Below are 18,702 nucleotides of genomic sequence, written 5' to 3'. Positions count from 1 at the left end.
AGGTGTGGAGAGGTTTGGTAGAGGTGACATGGGCAGGAATTTGGAGTAGGACAGAGAAAACCCATTGCTGCTCATCAGCTTTTCAGATGAGCTCTGCTTTCTAAACCCATGTTTCCCTTGTGTTTGATGCCAGAGGAGTGGAGTGGGGAAAGGAAGAGAGAAACAAAATACTTCTCGATGGACACTGCAAAGGACTTGCTGCTTTATCCTGCGCGTCTGCAGATGGTATTTGGGGCACAGCAAGCCTTTGTGCTATAGCGGTTTGTTAAGGGGAAGGCCATCTGAGCAATACTGAATAATGAATGTTGTCAGTGAAAGAAGTGGTACCACTGCATAGCACGTTAACAGAAACCAGCTCTTGACAAGGACCAGTACACTGAATTTATGATAAAATTCAACTCACAGCTCCAGATTTACAAACAAAGCCCCAGACACCCTGGTGTAGAGAGAAGTTCTCATCAAAAACAAGTGTTTTTATATTGAGGTTCCTTTTATACCCATGTGTTTGTCCTAAAACAAGAATAAAAAGTACCATACAGAAGAGAAAGAAAGTACTAATTTGTTCTGGGGATGAATTTAGGAGCTTAAACTGCAGTTTTTCTACATATGACTCTTCAAAAAAAATTGCTGGCACCACCTCGATTGTAAATTCCCGAGGACCTAAAGTTTATTGCCCTTCCATCGCTCTGACAATAAACTCCTATAGGAGGAAAAGGCTATCATCCTGATGACATCATTTTAATGGAACCTGCCTACTTGTAGGTCTGTTTCAGAGTAGAAATGAAACATGCCCGGGGAGAAAAGCTCCTGTCTCTAGCCACTTTTTCTGTCTTATCTTGATACTCACAACCTGTTTTGCTGCACTACCTAAAAATTAATTAGCATTCTATTCTGAGAAAAGATGATGTCATGTTTCAAATAATTATTCTTTCAGATCAGTGTACCTAATTGCACAACCATTTCTAGCTCTTTCTTCCTCAGCTTGGCCCTGTGGAATGATTTGGCATTTTGTGTTTATGTGTGATCATGCTACTCAGGTTGATGTTTTTAGAACCAGGGAGGAAAGTCAACAAGGAAGAGTTCATCACATTCAGCCAGTCTTAATGTTGTCTAACAAACCTTAAAGCCAGATCTTTAACCTATGCAAGTTCTTCTTTGATTTTTTAAAACTAAAACTGGAAATTACCCGCTGAGCATTTCATATTTATAATTGGTCCATCTGAAACTCAGAGTCTGCTTTTTACAACATTTTGGCCTTTTCTTCACAAAATGTGGTAGAGTTAGTATTTTTTTGTTTAAGTTTTATTTTTTTACTTTTGTTTAAGTTTATTTTTAAGTTTTGTCCTTTTGTTCCACGAACCTAGCAAATGTATACTCTAAGTCACACACACGTTTCTTCCAAGTTTTACATTTCTTTTTAGGCATCTGCTTTTGACCAAAGCTATTATTCTCCGCAAGGAGTAATACGTGGCTCCCCTTTTCAAGGACGGCTTCTTCCTCGTCACACTTCCTGTTGAGGCTGCTGTACCTGTGACCATACTGACCACCAGGTGCCGTCACCTACAAGTCAGATGGGGCTGCACGCTACGTACATCACAGCTGCTCTTCCTTTTGTTTTCATTGTTCTTCTAGAAACAGAACTGGACTTGGAGAAACCTGACATTAATATGAAATTGTTTTGGGGGACCCACCATGTAGTTAAGGGTAATTTCTCTTTTGTATGTTTTTAATGGGGCAGACTTGTTTTGTCCTTTTGTTCCACGAACCTAGCAAATGTGTATTCTAACCCTTGTCTTGTGCAACTCAGGCTTTCTAAAGTACACAGGAACTACGAATGTTACCTTCTTCACTAAAATTTCACTTTGTGTATGCTCTATCAGTTTGAGGATGGTATTTACCCATGCCATTAATAATATAAAGCCAGTAGAGAATGAATAGACACATGGATACAGTTAAGTATAAATATAAATTTCCATATGATTTATTTTTGTTCCTTGTACATAAGAAACAGTAATATACAAGTTACACTGCTTCAGAATGTAAAATGGATAAAAATGTGTACAAAAAAGCACATTTCTAGAAAAAGGTACTGGAAAATAGTAAAAACTGGGGAGTAAAAGCGAAAAACAAATCAAAACAAAACAAAAACCCAACAATTCTTCAATTCAGTGTGCAAACATATAAAAATAGAAATACTAACTCTACAGGCAGTATTTCCCGATAAATTATTTAAATAGCATATCTACACAATCTGAGATATCTATTCCAATGGCAATGAGAAAATAATTTATAAAAATAAAGCAATGGTATACAAGATGGTAGAAAAAACATAACTTTCAGAAATTGTATTAAACATTTCAATGCTATTTCCTTATGGGAATACTTTTTTGCAAAGAATTTTTATACTATGTACAACATTGACTTTTTTAGGTACTACAGTAGCTATAAGTTTGTTAGACACTAAAACTCTGCTTGATCCAAAAATTCTGTACTCAGTCACACAACAAATGAGGTAATATTTGTATGTAAGTTTCACCTTTGTCATTTTTTTCTCTTTTGGAAAAATGAAAAAAAATAGGTGTATATACTTTACTTCTCCCTGGAGATAGGCACGAGGCTAGGGGGTAAAATAGTATTAAAGATCTGATGGCTTTCTTTGCAATCTAAAACACTTGCAAATGGACAACCAACTAATTCCACTTCAAAAGACAAGACAAACAAAGAAAAAAATTCCAAATCATTCACTCTAAGCACAAAGTCAAAAGCAGTTTGTTATGAGATTTGCTGATAAAGCTCAGCTACCTGCTCTCAAACACTTTCCGTATGAAATCTAATTCCAGGTAGAACAGAGTTAATAAATAATCTGTATTTACAATCTTACAGTCATGAAGACTCCCAGCAAAGATGATATGGATAGCCCTTCCGCTTCTTCCTGTTCCACAATAATCCTTCAGACAGATCCTCCAGCATAGGTAAAAAATAAATATCTTACATTGTAAAGCGTTTATAAAACAAAACAAAAACAAGAACAACAAACCAAAAAATTATAGTCCAAAAGACAGAGTTGGAAAACTCCATGGTAATTCAGGTACAAAGAGAGAAAAGGAATGTTTTAGTTAAGCTGGTAAGAGTTTTGTGCCTTTCTAACCATAAAAATATAAGCGCAGCTGCCCCTCCCTTGGGAAGCAGCTGGAGCTCACTGAGATGGTAGGTTTTGCTCTTCTCTTGTTACATCTGCACAAGGTACACCCGGAAGAAAACCACCCATTTCCATGTGGCCAGGCAAGGCTGCCTCAAGCTTTGGCCTCTCTGCGCTGTGGCCGCCATAGGTGATATGTAAGGGGTGGGGATTGGGTAGACATCAGAAGCCAGGCTTCCCCTCCCTTCCCTACTTCTATTTAAGTGCCTGGTTATGTGGGCTAATCAGCTAACACTGGTCAGCATCATGAAATCCAGCAATAGTCTTTCAATCCCCTGAAAGTGATTTGGTACCAAAGTGTAACAGTTCCTCCGCATTTTCTCCATACAGTTGCCTCTTGGGTATGCGCCCTCGCCTTGGTGCTTTGGCCCCTTCTCCCCTTCTTCCTAAGGGAGTGTGTCAGGGCTGGTTTTGTTGGCTAATTCTAGTGAGTCCTCCCTTCTCTTGCATGCCTGAAAATGTTTCTGAGTCCACTGCTCAGAGAGGGCCCCACAAGAGCACCCTGCCTGGGAACGAAAGCGGAGTGGAGTGGGCACATTTCCAGTGGAAGCAAGTAGAAGCTTTTGCTTTCTTAGAAGCAAACCAGTCATTGTATTCTTGGGACGATGTTTTCTCGTTCATTGGAGGCTGAATGCCAAGTCTGCATTTGAAAGCTGCATTTTCTTGAGGAAGGTCGTATGTTCTAGGAGTCCACACTGATGCAAGCAGAGAAAAGAGGAAGGCAAGGAGGAGTGATCCTGGGGGTTTCTCAAGCTCTTTGTTCCGGAAGGTGCAAAACCAGCTTTGGTTATGACCAGTACTCTGATCAACAGTTCAATGATTAGGAATCTGTTAAATAATCATATAAACATAAATAAATACACACATGAAAATGAGCTAATAAGGGCACAGTCATCTTAGTGGCAGTTAAAAAGTTAACAACCCAGGCATAGCTCTACTTTTGTAGTGATGAAGGCATAATTTAAGATTGTTCAAACACATTAACATTTTTTTCCTTAAGCTGACTGTGACACTAGGATGAAGATACGGCACAACCTTTCAGAATTACTATTATGCTTTCTAAGGCCTTCAATGTTAAGTTTAGGGGATTTTATTTTAAAAATTAAAGCTGAAGAGTTATGTCCTATGTTAAATATTTTTGAGTAGTATCAACCGTCTTTCTTTACCACTGTGTTCGATCTGGCTGGCCGATGTTTTCATCTGGTAGGCCTGAGCCTTGGGTACTAATTGAGCACTTATTTTGTGGTAGAATTAATGCAGAATTCAACTTAAGTAATCAATAGGTGGGAAAAAAGGGAAGAAAAAAAGCTAAGGTTAATTGACAATTAATTAAACACTCCTTTCCCTTTTCAGCACAAGGAAAGTGTGTGAAAGACAACTTGTGCTGTGATAGCATTTTACAAAACTGTAGGCAGAGTGTAAAATTTATAAACATATGAAATTTTATAGGAAAATATTATTAACAAGGTCTCACGTGTATAGGTACTTGTCTGCCGTTTACTTCTGCACTGCACTATGAAGAACGCAGCAACTGCTAGGAATTTGCTGCTAGGAATTTGTGCCTTATTTACATTATAAATAAGGACTTAGGATTTCTTTAGCCACAGGTCATAGGCATTATCTTACTTTTAGCAGTCTTCAAAAGCAAAATGTAAATAACCCTGATTTAAAATTGTGTGTGTGTGTGTGTGTGTGTGTGTGTGTGTGCGTGTGTGTGTGTGGTATAGGGAATTAAACTTAGGGCTTTTACACTGAACTACATCCCCAGTTCTTGGTATTTTTTATTCTCACTGAGTTGCTAGGTTGCCTACGTAGGATGTGAACTTGGGATCCTCCTGCCTCAGCCTCCAGAGCTAAAATAGTCTTTAAATCAGATTCTCCATCATTTCATCCTCACTGTTCATCTAAATTAGAGCTGTCAACTGCACATTCAATGTAATATTGCTCCTACCTCTACATTCATATTTCAGGTCAGAGAAGAACACCATTTCTTGAGAGAAGACAAACAATCCTAGTCTACCACCAGCGTAGGTTTTGTCATAGATGGGTCCAGAGTCAGCCATGATTTTCTTCCCTTCATACATCACCACTCTGCAGGGAAAAAAAAAAAAATGTCATAAGCAACACTGCCACTCTTTGGTCTTTTTCTTTTTTGCCCATCCCTACAAGTAAAACTGAATCAGTCCAACCTTACCTAATGAACCCTGTCTTTGGCCTGTGGCTGAGACGCCATCTGTAGGCAGTGAAATCTTTCCAGCCTATGTGACGAGGGTCATGCCACAGAGTGCGCACCTGGAGGAAAAGGAAAAGAAAAGGTTGAAATAGAGCTCCACTGGGGGAAGGTTTATATTTCATCCTGGAGGGAATGGTGCTCAAAAGGCACTGTGTTGACCTGAATGAGCTGCCCTGTTAGCTTTCCCCAGGCCTTCTGTCATTTGTTGTGCACCATTCAATGAATATAAAGCAGTGGGGGAGGGAAGGGAAAGGAGTTTTTGTTGGAAGAGACTGAGCTGCTTTTGAGCTTGCAGGGTAACTCGTAGTCAGCGTGAGCTCCCCTCTCACACACTATTGAGCTTTTACAAATCAGAGCTCAATACCACTGTTGGTGATGCTGGAAACACTACATCGAAGGCTCCCTGTTGGGAATCTTGGCCGAAGTAATGTCCCCAGCACTGATAGAAACCCATACCTGGCCCGGGGTGTTGCCTGTGTGCCACAGGGCATTGCGCAGGTGCTCGCCAGGTCCCGTGGTGGAGTTCACGACTTTCACAGAAAGGCCTGAGTATCCCTGAGCCCGGGTGGGGTTGGTGTCCCAGTAGGACTGGGTGACTTGCTTCCACATGACGACGTAGAAGCGGCTGCTGGACTGGTAGCCAAACACAAATCCAGCATAGTCATCATCCCTTTCGGTGTTGATGAAGAAGGTACCACTGAAGTCTACAGCATTAAACTCATCAAAACCTGGAAAATGAGGCCAGGGCTCAGTTAAAAACATTAGAAGGTTCCGTGTTATACTCCTGGACATCCTCAGTGCCTACAGAGACAGGTTCAACTACCAGGTTTTCTATCTGCTTCTTTCTCATGTATGTATTTGCCTTTGATCAAAAGGCTGTGCTCACCTACAGCAAGTCCAGGATCACAGTTCACAGTCTGGACGAGTTCTTTACCCTGATGGCGTACAACCCAGTTAGGGTCATTTTGTGATGTCCCTTTGGGATCTAGGGGAATCATCTGGAATCGGCGGAAATCAGTCTCACTGATGTCAACATTCTCAGGACAGATGTCATCGATGTCTGGCACACTGTCATGGTCAAAGTCATCTTTGCAAGCATCACCTCGACCATCACCTAAGGTCAGAAAAAGCAAGAATTTAGTGAAATTCTGCTATTATGACTTTTATCTTGTTAAAGTTGGTGTCAGCCCTTTGTCCTCCCCAACACATTCAGCTCTGCTTTTATTCTCTCCATCCAGACAGCCACAGCGTCGATCGCTCTCTTACTACAGAGCGGCCGCACTGACTCACCATCAGAGTCTTTCTGGTCGGGATTGGGCACCAGCCTGCAGTTATCCCTGTCATCAGGAATGCCATCATTGTCATCATCATGGTCACAGGCATCTCCCTTGCCATCTTTATCATGGTCAGCCTGGTTGGCATTGGGCACATAGGGACAGTTGTCCAGATTGTTCTGGTGGCCATCTTCATCAATGTCCTGATTGTTGTCACAAGTATCCCCAATGCGGTCTGAGTCAGAGTCCAGCTGGAAGAGCAGCAAACATGGAAGGTCAATCAAAGTAGAAGTCATTATGTTAAAGATAACATTAATGTCCCCTCAACAGGGAAAATTCTCCTATATTTGATATGGCCAGCTCATTTCATGTTTATTTCTACAGTACTGAAGAAAAATAATATTAACAATCAAGTTTTAAAAGTTTTTGTTCTTGATCTTTGCTTTTATATGAAAATTTAAAAAGATATTTAAGATTTTTTTTAATGCAAAACTTTCTAGCATAGAAAGAATCACTAAGGTTGGAAAGCAGTTTTAACTGTTTAATCTTAATCTTAAAAATCCTCTAGGTACATTTTGTAATTTTTCATTGAAAGTTTTAGGTGTATACTTGCTGACATGTCAAGTGTATGAGAGATTTAAAATACAATTTTTAAGGTATTTGATTTTATATATGTACTTCATAAGAACTCTCATCTGTTGGCTCAGATAGATTTTAATTTGTTTTCAGAACAGATTTCCCCAAAGTACTTAGCATTATTCAGTATATATGGAATACTTTTTTTTTTTTACCTGATGCTCAAATTTTAAGATTATTATGATCAGAGGAATGAAAAGCTCCTCCAGTGAGTTAAATGACATTGAAGAAGTTTACTTTATGGTAAGACCCAAACTTGAAATAGTTGGTCCTCAATGCCATGTGGTCAGCAAAGCCATTGCAGGTTGTTCCATCTGCTTGATGCAACTTCACTAGAGCAAGTGTTTTGAGAAGCTGATTTCTCCTTTCTTTAATCTTATAAAAATACCACCATTTTTTAAAAGCTGGCTTGTAAACACCCACAACAACACATTTAAAAATGTATTCTCTCAATTTTTAATCCTAGAAAATGATGGGCAGTCACACAAAAGAGAAATGCCCTCAGACAGGAAACCTATTCTATGCAATAATGTTTATATGTAGCACACCCTACTACAGGTAAAGGACGAACTGTCTGCAATGTAAGACAGGGAGAACGACAGAAAGAGGAGTTTTCTCCTAGTTTCAGGAAATGTTTTGAATTTGATTCTTTCTTCCAGCTAGATTATATCATTGACTATGAAAATGGTTGTTCACTTTGCTTCTGGATATTCTTCCCCTTAGTCTTATGTATTATTAATACTGTCATGGAGTTGTATCATTTATCTTAACAGTGGTAGATTATGCTGTGCAAGTCAAATTGATCTTACAGAAGACAAGACTAAAGTTGCAGGATGGAGACCTATAGGAGTCCTTGCAGAGAGCTCACATAGCAGGTTATTTACATGAACATGCTGCACCTGGCTCTGAGAACTCTGAGCGCCGCGATAATAAGAGCATTTGCACTGTTCTAAACTCATTGTCTTAAAGGCCCAGCAACTGCAACACCTTGAACAACTCTCGAAGGAGTCCACCCACCTGATCTGGGTTGTGCTCCAGGGGGCAGTTGTCACACTGATCCCCAACCCCATCCATATCCGTGTCCCTCTGGTCCACATTGTAGACATACTGGCAGTTGTCTCGTTCATTGAAGATACCTGTGGAGAACAGGACAAGTAAGGGACTTTCCAGCCATGGCTTCTTTGACCAAACAGCATAGCGACACACTGTTGTGAAGGGAGTTGAAGCTGGGGGCATTTTCTGCCACACAGGCCCACTGAGGCGGAGAGCACCTTACCGTCTCCATCAATGTCTGCAGCACAGGCATCCCCTTCCCCGTTGTTGTCTGTGTCTGCCTGGTCTGGGTTGTGGTTGTATGGGCAGTTGTCACAGCGGTCTCCCACATCATCTCTGTCATAGTCATACTGGGCTGGGTTGTAATGGAATGGACAGTTGTCCTGCACAGAGGAGAAATGGAGCACTTTATGGTGCTGCCTGAGAAACCAGCAGAAGCCTCCAAACACATGCAAACTGCAAAGCCCTGCAATAATCATGTTCTCCTTAGCAGATATTCTCATGGAGTACTCAGTGCCAGTAGAATGATCTATAAAGTTTAAAGGCAGGACATAATGAAGGAAAAAGGCATTCCTGTTGGCTACAAATGAGGGAGATGTAAAATGTAATCTTATCATCTCAGTTCTCATTATAACCAAAGTAAGTTTTACTGTCATTTAACTATGACATTTGGGATGAACCTGGGGAACAAAGTGTCATTTGTTTATTTGTTACACTGTTATCTCTCTCAAATCGGGGAAATGGTAGAGGTAAGAAACAAACCCCTCACTTAGAAATTCTCTTGGCACATCTGAATCTTTAAACTGCTAAGACATGATGAATAATTTCTAATTATACCGTGTGTCAGTTTGGTATATTTTCTGCTATAAACCTGCAATTTTCCTGTATCCTCAAGTGATTCAGGATCTTGAATTAAAAAGATGAAAGAGGAGAGGGAAATATTTTTTACCCTATCATCTGGAATTTTATCGTTGTCATCATCATCATCACAGGCATCACCAATTCCATCCTTGTCATAGTCTTCCTGCCCTGAATTGGGGAGGTTGGGACAGTTGTCCTGGAAAAGAGAAGACCCATGAAAGCTACGGTTTGCATTCTTCCCTTCACTCAGCACAGACATGCAGCGCTGACTAACAGGAGAGGACCACATGTTGCTGGGGAACAGTGTATGTGTCTTTATGGGAAGGTTAAATAATGAAACAGTTTCTTGGAGACAGACACATAGAGGGTTTACATAAGTGCTCTAGCTTTTGTAGATGCTGTGAACATAAGCCACACTCTGCTAGGAGAGTGACCATTTCTTTGGATAAAAGAATTCATTGCAGGACACAGTTGCCAAAGGTCTGACCTGTTCATGTTCCTGGTACCAAATGATTTAATATTAATAAGAATCAATGCCCTTTTGCCTTCGGGAGAGTTAATCTATTGGTTTTATCTTCAAACCTACAGCATGCAAAATTCTCTTGTGTGTCCTTTGGCAGGGGCCATGGGCCTTCTTGTTGCAGGCACACGAGGGGAGGTGGCTATACCTTTTTGCAGTGGTAGGTAGCATTGGCTACGCACACCAGGTCCTCATTGGGCCAGCCATCCAGGTCTGTGTCCTCTCCGCAGATGATGCCATTGCCAGCATAGCCAGGTTTACACTCGCAGCGGTACATGGGGTCACTGTAGTGGCCCAGGTAGTTGCATTTGGCGTTCTTGTTACAGTTGTGTGTCCCGTCAGTGCAGGGGTTTCGGGGCTTGCACACCTGAGGGCACACATCCTGGTGTCAGCACAGAGCCTCCAATCCAAGAGTGGCACACACCACAGAACCAAGAAGAGAGCAGATCTTTGTTTTTCCGAGGAGACTGAGACCCTGGTTAGGTGAATACAGGTTACCTCTGTCTCTTACTACTCTCTCCCTGAAAATTTCTAGACTGTGGGCAAATGCTGCTTTACATTTCCCATCTTGAAATTGTTCAGCTCCCGAATAAATGTAAGCGCACCTGCTCACAACTGCTTTCAGAGCAGTGTTGTCAAACACGGTGACCACTAAGTCACCTCTTCAAAGGTACACTGGTAATTCCTTCCCTTCGTTGATATGCTTGTTGTTTTGGTCAAGGCCTGCTTGCTTCTCCCCTGATCTATTAGTCTAGTCCACTGTACCTGTTTGTTGGCTGTGGCATGTTCCACACCCCGGCCGAACGGCTGTGTGCCTGTGAAACGTGGTGGGCAGGGCAGGCAGTTATACCCAGGATCGGTGTTCTTGCATCTGTGTTCTCCATTGTGGTTAAAGCAGGCATCAGGCACTTCTTTGCACTGTGAGGGAAACAAGAGTTTTCTTAGTGTTTAGAAAATGCTGCCTTTGGTGGCCCACATCTGTGATAATCCTGGCACTTGGGAGGCTGAGGCAAAGAAATGAAAGGAAGGAGGAAAAGGATGGAAAGTAGGAAGCAAGGAAAGAAGGAAGGAAAAGGGGAAAATGCAGTCTTAAGGAAGCACCTGGGACAGGGTGCTGGTTTCCTAGCTTAGACGGCTCCTCACCTCATCTACATCTTCACACTGGATGCCATTTCCAGTGTAACCAGGAGGACAAGCGCCACATTTCCAGCTGCCATCGGGATAGCTAGTACACTTGGCCCCAGCAAAGCAAGGATTGGACAGGCATCCATCTGGGACAAGATGAAACAGACAGGTAAGTGGCAGATCCGAGCTGCTTCTACTGCTGTGCTGGCCACTTAACAAACAATACACATAAGATATTGTAGGGTCTCTGCTACTGACAACTCACTGGATGACACAGTCCCTCTGCATTTTAGAATAACTCAGGACTAAGCAAAACTCAGACCCCCTTGAAGCCTAACTGCAGCATTCAGGAAAATGGAAAGTTCCTAGGGTATTTTGGCCCTGGCCTGAGCCACTCACCAATTGGACAGTCCTGCTTGTTGCAGACTTGGCTTTCTGTCGTATCACCGATACAGTCTTTGCCTCCAAACTGCGGCATGGGGTTGTCACAGAGCCGGCTACGTTTCTGCAGCCCTCCTCCACAGGTGACAGAGCAGACGTCCCACAGTGACCAGGGCCCCCAGCCTCCATTGACTGTAAGAAAATGAATCACATGCAAAAATCAGGTCAGTTTTCAAAGCCTTACCTGTCACAGAAGACACCCTGAGCCTGACACATGGAAAGAATGTTTGGGAAGAGGGTGAGTTTGAAATGCTTTTCATTATGAGAAGCTGCTGAACACACAGGACTTTGTTCCTGTTTGTTTTTCTAGTCAGTAACCTTTTCCCTCCCATGACCCCTTGAACTGGAGGCTGCAGATAGCAGGCCACCAGCTGGGCAGAGCTGCTGCCCGCAGGTGGCTGCATGGCTAGGCACACACGTACTGGGGCAGGCGTCTCTCTTGCAGGGTTTGGTCTCCCGGGCTTCGCCTTCACATGGTTTCCCATTCATCTGGGGGCTGGGAGAGTTGCAGAGCCGGATCCTTGTGATCACACCTTCACCGCACGTCACAGAACAAGTTGACCATGGGGACCAGTGGCTCCAGCCGCCATCCTGTTTAACTAAAGGACAAAGCAGATGGTCACAAGTGGTGCTGGCTTGGAGCTAGTCAAAGAGCAGGGATCCTTGGGACCACAGAGATATGTTCCTAGCATGTGGTCCATGGGAGCAAAACCTCATGTATAGAGTAAGCTGGCTCTTGGCCACAACATCCCAGTGTCACGGAGAATCTTTCCTAGTAGGGTAGCAATCATATTTAGCTGTCCTTGTGGGTTTCTGTCCGTAAGCCAACATTTATGGAGTGTTTAGCATGAGGCCAGCTCTGTGATACTGCTTTATGTGCGTTATCTAAATAAAATGCTTAAGATAACTTCAGGAACTATTGCTATCATCCACATGTTGCAGATGAGGAGGGAGCTGTAGGAAGGGCAGGTTTTGCTAAGGGTGCAGAGACAAATGGTAGAGCTGGAATTCAGTCCAGAGATCCTGGAACCTGTGTTCTTGAGCACCCTGCCATAGAACTGCTCTTGATGATGACAGCAGGACAAGCCAGATCACTCCACTCCTAAGTGGATGGCATACTTACATCTCTTGTCACACTCCTGAATGTGGCAGGTTCGTGTCTGGACGGAAGAGCCCTCACATCGGTTGTTGAGGCTGTCGCAAGACCGGCCACGCTGCTGAATTCCATTGCCACATGTTACAGAACAGGAAGTCCACTCAGACCAGGGCGACCAGCCGTCATCTGCAGAGTCACTGGCTGCAGGGAGATAGAGGTCACTTAGTACTCCATGATTAACATAACCTCTGTCAGGGGCTATGATGTACTATATTTTCTTTTTTATTCCCTTAGCATCGGTATGTTTAAGTTCTTCTTTTTACACTTCCTCTTTTCTCCTCTCTCAGCATTTCAACATTTCTCTTTACTGACTTAAGATATCTGCATAGGCATTTCCAGCCTCAGCCTTCCAAGAATGCTGAAGTTTTGGGCTGCTGATAGCAGTCATTTCTGACTGCCAGGGAAGCCCCAGACCATGTGTTTGACAGATGAGCTTGAAGACAACTTGGCTGCTGTTGGCTGTGACGCTGACTTGGCCGGGAGGTTAGTCAGTTTGTTGTTTCTTTCATGCTAGCATCGGGGGCCTTCTCTACACATATTTGCACAGGCAGAAAAAACGTGTTTGTTTTCCATCTGCCCAGGCACCATGACTACAATCACATCTATCTGTATCAGACAGAAGGCTGAGAACTTGTTTTCTTTTGCAGTCAGTTAAAAGCTTTCCTAGGAATCCTTAATTCAAGTTCAGAACTCTGCCAGCCCCCAGCCAGTTTTGATCCCTTTAATCCATACCTCAAGTGAATGCTGAACAGAAACATACACAAATGACCATTACAGTACCAACATCGTTACTGTGACCCCTGGATGGGACTGGTTATTTTGAGCTCTGGCCAGTAATGTAGGTGTGTGTATGTATGTGTTGGGCAAGTAGCACTTCCCTGTTTTCTTCCTTATCTTGATGATGATGAGTCACTTTTATGACTTGCACCTACCGCATTACATATTATCTCAGCAGAGTGATTGCACTGCCAACAAAAACCAGAGATACAGTACCATGCAGCAGTGCAGCTCCTAACTGCTTTTAGTGCCTTTACGTCTAAACTCATGTAATTCTCTTCAACCTCTATACTGCAGATAAAACAGAAGTTTTAGGCTGAATTCTGCCCAAGGCTTACACCATTAAGCCTATCAATTTCTCAGGTGAACATATTTCTAACTCTGTACTGTAAAATCTAAAAGAAGTCATCCTAGATCTACTACTGTTTTATCTTCATCTCCTTTCTTAAAAGCATAAAACCAGAATAAGCTACACCAAGATCATCTATGCCATAATATGGAGGGATAATTCAGATTTTGTCATAACTGAGTTTATGACTTTAAGCAACATAGAATTTGTCAGTTAACCAGTTGTAGCAGCAAGAAATGGAATGAAAATATGATGGGGAGGTAGGGTAGGGGACAATGTTTGGTCTAGCTGTTCAGAATGTAGGAGAAGGCACCTAGTGTCACTTAAGAACAGTTAAGCTGTTTTAGGAACTTACGCCAGCACCGTGGGCAGCACTCTCCATCAGGAACCGTGGCATTGGAGCAGGGCATGATGGGGCAGGACACCTTTTTGCAGATGGTAACTGAGTTCTGCAGGGTGAAAGAACAAGGGAAATGGGTTACTGAGCGCGTTGCAAATAGAAGTTTACTCACTATTGCATTTCAGTGACAAGGCATGACGTGGTTAGGGCAGTAAGTGCTCTAGTGGAATGATTTTAATGAAAGGTCCATCATAGTGCTCTAGTGAAATGATTTTAATGAAAGTTCTGTCTGCAGCCACCAATATCAGAGTTCTGATGCTATACTGTATGCTTACCTATAACTCCATTCTTTGAAGAGTCTTTTTTAAATGATAGGTATGGAAGTTACAACACAAAGAATTTATATACATATGAGGAATCAACAAACATTATGAGTCAAGTCCACATCTAAAATTGAACTCGTGAAACTTGGCCAGGACTTTTAAATTTTTATATCGTATCCTTAGGAAAAGAAGATCTATAAGTATTTTCGTCTATAGATCTGGTGGTGTATTACAATGGAGAAGAAAGGGAATTTATGAAGCTGGTTCCCAAACTCAGTAACCTGTGTTTATATTTAAACTGTGCTCTGCTTGGTGAGCCATGAAAAGCCCAAACTCACCTGTCTCTGGTGTGAGGAAACATGCCAGCAGGCAGTGCCATCTGAACTAAGTGGACAGTGACATCCTACCAGTATGGGCCTAAGTGAACTGAACAACAATCAGGGCTATGTGAAAAGAACCCTATGTCAGAGCTGAATACAAATCAGGGCTGGGCGGGGGAGGGAAAGGAGGAATGTTCTAAGCAGGTTTTATTTACCTGACATTCAACACTTGGTCTTTGAACTAAAGCAGGCAATTACTCAAATGTCTAAGTAGATTTGTTCTCTTAGATTCTTTGCCTGGGGTATAATTAAGACTTTGATAAACTTTCTGAGAGTTTAAAGAATTTGTAGATGTCATAATTGCATCTTAAAGATAAATGCCTGTGGTAGCAGACCGCGGTACATAAAAAGAACTTGTGCGACCAGGTGGGTATTTCCTGAGAAAATGTGGCTTCAAACACATGCCATCAGTTCGTAGCGTGTGACCATCCCTCACCTGACAGTGACACTCGGTGCAGCTATCCACAGTCCATTCCTCGTTATTCCTGTACTGAACGCCGTTGTGATAGCAGAGTGGAGGCCTCCTCAGCTCATTGGCCAATTCTTTATTCTCTTCCGTCTGAAAGGGGGAGAATGATCATTAGTGTCCAGCCTCATCTGGGGGCGAGTGGGGTGAACTGTCAAGGGCTAGTGGGCTGCGATCAGAGGCCACTGACCACTTTGCGGATACTGTCCTGCAGCGTGGTCACGATGGTGCGCAGGCCCCTGAGCTCCAGGACCATGTTGGACAGCTCTTCACAGGAGATGCCACAGATGGCTTGCAGGTCCTTCGTCTTGTGGCCAATGTAGTTAGTGCGGATGGCAGGGCTAGAGCCATTCACCACATTGTTGTCGAGGGTGAGAAGGACATTGGTAGCAGCTAAGAAACATAATGGGAAAGGAAAGTAGTAGAAAGGCTTCCGACTGGTGAGCTCACCAGCCAGCCGTCAAGTCCTTGGCTGTAAACATTTCATGTAGGACAACGGATGCAAGCAGAGGATGTTTATTTGTGTGGGAATAACATTTGAGGTCTTTGCTGTATTCTTTTTAGCTACATTACCTGGATAAATTATGCACAAACACTATTGCTTGAATTTCTCAGTCTATTTTTGGTGGAACTCCCCCCCATCCCCTTGACTTCCCCACATACCCTAAAAACAGAGGGGTACTCACAGCTGGAGCAGCCTTTGTTCCTGAGGATGTCTTCTGGTGTGGTTCCAAAGACAAACCTCACATTCTGCAGCACCCCCTGTAGGCAGAGGAAACACATTACTTGTAGCATACTGGGAGTTGGTGGGGGTGGGGACGTAGTCTCTGCACACAATAGACACATACAACCAAAAGCTTAAGAGGGCTCCGTGTTAAGGTCACTATGTCAAAATAACACACCAACATAACTGCCAGACAACCTCAAAATCTTATGTCTTCTGCCAAGTCTTCAGTATTTTACCAAGAATTTAGTTATCAGCCTACTTGGGTATACAGGAAATGGAATCTGATACTAAACCCAGCAGATCTAATGACACTCTCTAGTGTCAAAGAGTGAAATGTGGGAGTTCAAAGCCACAGTTGCAAAGATCTAGAAATTAAGGCACTAGGCTCCTGCAGCAACAAATAACCACTATTTCAACCTTCGGTTCCAGACTGGCTGCATCCCTCTGAGGAATCAGATAGCGAAGTGTTACTGATTCTGCCCATACAAAGTATCTACTTCAGGCCACAGTTAAAATTGGTGGAATGCATTTGAAGTAAGTTATTTTCTGAAGCTAGTAAGGAACATCTGATACTTGAACAGGCTGCTTGTTTTCAGACAAGGGATCCTAGGCCAGCAGGATCAGCAAAGGCAGCACCTGCTGCTTGTTAGAAATGCAAATTCTCTGGACCCTCTCTGGGCCTATGACTTCTGAAACCCTGGGACTAGGGGGCAGCAGTGTGTGATTTAGCCAGCCTGCTAGGGGTTTGCCAGTTCCCTAAGTCTGAGAGCTGCTGTGTCAGTCTACAAACAGCACTTCTTGTAGCCCTTGTGGCAGGTCAGCTGGCTGGCAAACGACCTCATGGATCAGGGCTCCAAGAAGAGGACTCACCTGGAAATTGTCATTGACGTCTCCCTTTGCGATGCGCAGCCTGGCGATATTGGCCAAGTCCCTGGTGAAGATGTTTTGGATGGGGACATCCAGCTCAGCATTCTCCATCTTCTCGCAGTCAATGTACAGCTGGGCCCTGTCTTCCTGCACAAACAGGGTGATACTCTTCCATTGGCCAGTGGCCAGGAGAGCTTCCTCCACTGACACTACTTGCTGCTTCCCCTGCGCGCTCAGGCTCAGGTCCAGGGTTCCCGCCTTGCCGTTGGAGACCACGCTGAAGATCTGGCCGGAGTGGTCTTTCCGCTCCACCGCCAGCAGCGTGCCCCGGGTCTTCTTCATCTGCCTCAGTGAGGCCAGGAGGAGGAAGCCTTTCTCTGCTCTCACAGCATCCACTAGGTCTTGGAACTTGTCATCGGGCACAGGGGGGATCAGGTTGGCATTCTCAATGCGGAAAGCTGGGCTGGATGGGTCAGGGCCTTTCACCAGCCGACGCCCAGAGCCCTTGCGTGCGGCCCCAGTGAGTTCAAAGATGTCAAACACGCTGTTGTCTCCCCCAGATTCTGTTGGGCAGGAGAGAAGACAGTCAGCTTTTTAGACTGGGGCCAGGAGTAGAGGGCTGGACTGTCGAGGGCTGGGACCAGAAGGACAGGGTGAAAACTGGCAATCACTGAGAGAGTTAGTTACCAGAGGTAAGCTGCGTCCTGATACTCAGCCAGGGCTCTGGGCAGAATCGGCTGGGACAGGGAGTAGGGCCGGGGACACACCTGGGCTAGCCTGCGCCCCTCCCCCAGCACTCCCAAGGACCAACATGGACTCACCTGGAATTCGGTTGGTGCCACACACATGCACTAGCAACAGGACGCTGAGTCCCCAGGCTAGCCCCATGGTGGAGCTGTTTGTGCCCAGCAGGGACCTGTAGGAGGAAGCACAAGAGCACAGGGTCAGAGACCAGCTAAGCAGGGAGAGTGGGGGAAAGGGGGGGTAGGGGGCAGGTCGCTAAGGGCCCCGGAATGCCTCTCCCGCCCCACGCTTAATGGAGGGAAGGACAACAGGATTTACTTTCCAGAGGGCATCATGCAAAAAGCGAGAGCGCTGGAGTCCGGAGACCGCAGTGTTCAAGGAGGAGGGGCACAAAGACCAACGATGGGGGCAGGGGCCTCTTTGTTGGAAACGAGGGGGGATCGGTAGGAACCAGAGATGCAGATTGGTGGGGGGTCAGGGAGGGCGGGAAGAACTAGAAACCTGGAGGAGTGATGCAAAGCTTTAGGGAGGACCTGAAAAATGAGAAAACTGGGGTCTCCTGGAGAGTTGCTGGTGAACCCATGGCTGGAGCCTTCCCAAAAAAGAGCTCCGGGGCACCTGGAAGGGACTAGCGGAGGGGCAGAGTAGGAGATGTGAGTCGCCCAGGTTCAGTGGAGCCTGGGGCTGGAGGTGGCTTACCTGTGTGGACGCCGGCGCAGCGGCAGGAGAAGCGGCAAGGACGCAACGAGGGGCGCCGAGTCCTCGACAGGCGCTGGGGCGGCGGGAGGCGGAGGCTGCACCCGGAGAGCTCGCGGGAGCCCGAACTCGCGGCGGGCTCGAGGCACTGGCTGGCGAAGTGCGGGAGCCGCGCGCCTTTAAAGGGGCGCGCACATTCCTGGGGATTCCTCTGACCAATGGGCGGCGGCCGGGCAGGAAGAGGAGGGGGGCAGTCTGGGTTCCTCTCTCCGCCCCCCGCTGCCTGGCTCGCAACTTTCCAGCTAGAAAGTGAAGGGGGAGGCCGGGGTCGGGGCGCCGGAGCAGTGGAACTTCTCAGAAAAATAGGTGCCCGCCCACGCTGCCTTGGCACCCCGGGGCTCCGCGCTCAGCCTCCTGCGCCACGCAGCCCGAGGCGTGCGGCGTGAGCATCCTGAGCTGCGACGAGGCTTTGGCGACCACCCAAGACCCTAGGGGAGGAGTGGTTTGCAGACAAGCCCGTCTCCTTGAATGTCTG

General features: G+C 44.8%; 2 protein-coding genes across 2 annotated transcripts in view; one reads left to right on the top strand and one right to left on the bottom strand.

The window, feature by feature from the left end:
* Fsip1 (fibrous sheath interacting protein 1) overlaps positions 1–1,195 on the top strand; it is a 203,350-nt gene extending 202,155 nt beyond the window's left edge. Inside the window, exon 15 of the mRNA XM_005381206.2 lies at positions 134–1,195. The gene's annotated coding sequence lies outside the window, so the exon portion shown is untranslated. The remainder of the gene's footprint in view (positions 1–133) is intronic.
* A 757-nt stretch (positions 1,196–1,952) lies between these two features.
* Positions 1,953–18,338, bottom strand: Thbs1 (thrombospondin 1). The gene is made up of 22 exons (XM_013512591.1): positions 18,171–18,338; positions 17,549–17,643; positions 16,731–17,290; positions 15,820–15,895; positions 15,324–15,526; positions 15,104–15,226; positions 13,980–14,073; positions 12,466–12,639; positions 11,765–11,941; positions 11,301–11,474; positions 10,920–11,047; positions 10,542–10,694; positions 9,925–10,143; positions 9,345–9,452; positions 8,619–8,778; positions 8,360–8,478; positions 6,723–6,957; positions 6,319–6,546; positions 5,889–6,160; positions 5,394–5,491; positions 5,151–5,290; positions 1,953–4,027 (listed from the first exon to the last, which is right to left on the bottom strand). The coding sequence occupies exons 2-22, from the start codon at positions 17,613–17,615 to the stop codon at positions 4,020–4,022; spliced, it is 3,516 nt and encodes a 1,171-aa protein (XP_013368045.1). The 5' UTR covers positions 17,616–17,643; positions 18,171–18,338; the 3' UTR covers positions 1,953–4,019.
* Between the last annotated feature and the right edge of the window lie 364 nt (positions 18,339–18,702).

The sequence above is a fragment of the Chinchilla lanigera genome, unplaced genomic scaffold, assembly GCF_000276665.1.
Source record: "Chinchilla lanigera isolate Chin_1 unplaced genomic scaffold, ChiLan1.0 scaffold00015, whole genome shotgun sequence".
Lineage (NCBI taxonomy): Eukaryota > Metazoa > Chordata > Mammalia > Rodentia > Chinchillidae > Chinchilla > Chinchilla lanigera.
Note: the sequence above shows the minus strand (reverse complement) of the source record. Positions and strands in the feature narration are given on the sequence as shown.

What these genes read in the sequence shown, in the direction of transcription:
- Thbs1 (XM_013512591.1), bottom strand. Translation starts at nt 17,615, where the DNA reads ATGGGGCTAGCCTGGGGACTCAGCGTCCTGTTGCTAGTGCATGTGTGT. An exon ending in AGTGTGAAGATGTAGATGAG is followed by an intron (nt 10,695 to 10,919) that starts GTGAGGAGCCGT and finishes TTTCCCTCACAG; the next exon opens with TGCAAAGAAGTGCCTGATGC. An exon ending in ATAAAATTCCAGATGATAGG is followed by an intron (nt 8,779 to 9,344) that starts GTAAAAAATATT and finishes TCCTCTGTGCAG; the next exon opens with GACAACTGTCCATTCCATTA.